The sequence below is a fragment of the Eimeria mitis genome, genomic scaffold (assembly GCF_000499745.2).
Source record: "Eimeria mitis Houghton genomic scaffold, Emh_scaff333, whole genome shotgun sequence".
In the NCBI taxonomy this organism is placed as follows: domain Eukaryota; phylum Apicomplexa; class Conoidasida; order Eucoccidiorida; family Eimeriidae; genus Eimeria; species Eimeria mitis.
Window position 1 is genome coordinate 22,742 of NW_013571669.1, and position 364 is coordinate 23,105.

The 364-nt window shown below is 57.7% G+C and overlaps 1 protein-coding gene across 1 annotated transcript in view; it reads left to right on the forward strand.

Annotated features, from left to right (window-relative positions):
• EMH_0008390 (uncharacterized protein) overlaps positions 1-364 on the forward strand; it is a gene marked incomplete at both ends in the record, with an annotated part of 3,110 nt that overhangs the window by 2,159 nt on the left and 587 nt on the right. The window contains one exon of the mRNA XM_013498321.1: positions 103-362. Coding sequence (XP_013353775.1) covers positions 103-362 — 260 coding nt within the window. The remainder of the gene's footprint in view (positions 1-102; positions 363-364) is intronic.

Sequence of the window (364 nt, forward strand, 5' to 3'; positions counted from 1 at the left end):
CGTACGGATACGTTTGTAGTCATTGCCTGCAGAGATGATATCGAGTTTGTATCTGTCCATGATAGAAATCAGCTGCTTACGCACGTCCTGTGCTCGCCTCAGCGCCCGGTGCTGTACACACACGCATGCAGCAGCAGCAGCAGCAGCAGCAGCAGCAGCAAGAGCAGCGACGGGTTTTCAGGGGTACGGGGGAGAAAGTTGCAAGAGCAGCAGCCGACAGGCCACTACCAGTAGCAGCAGCACCACCACCACCACCAGCAGCAACAGCAGCAGGAGCACCACAACACCTCCCCCAACAGCAAGAGCAGCAGCAGCATCAGCATCAGCACCAGCCGCATCAACACCAGCAGCAGCATCAGCAGCA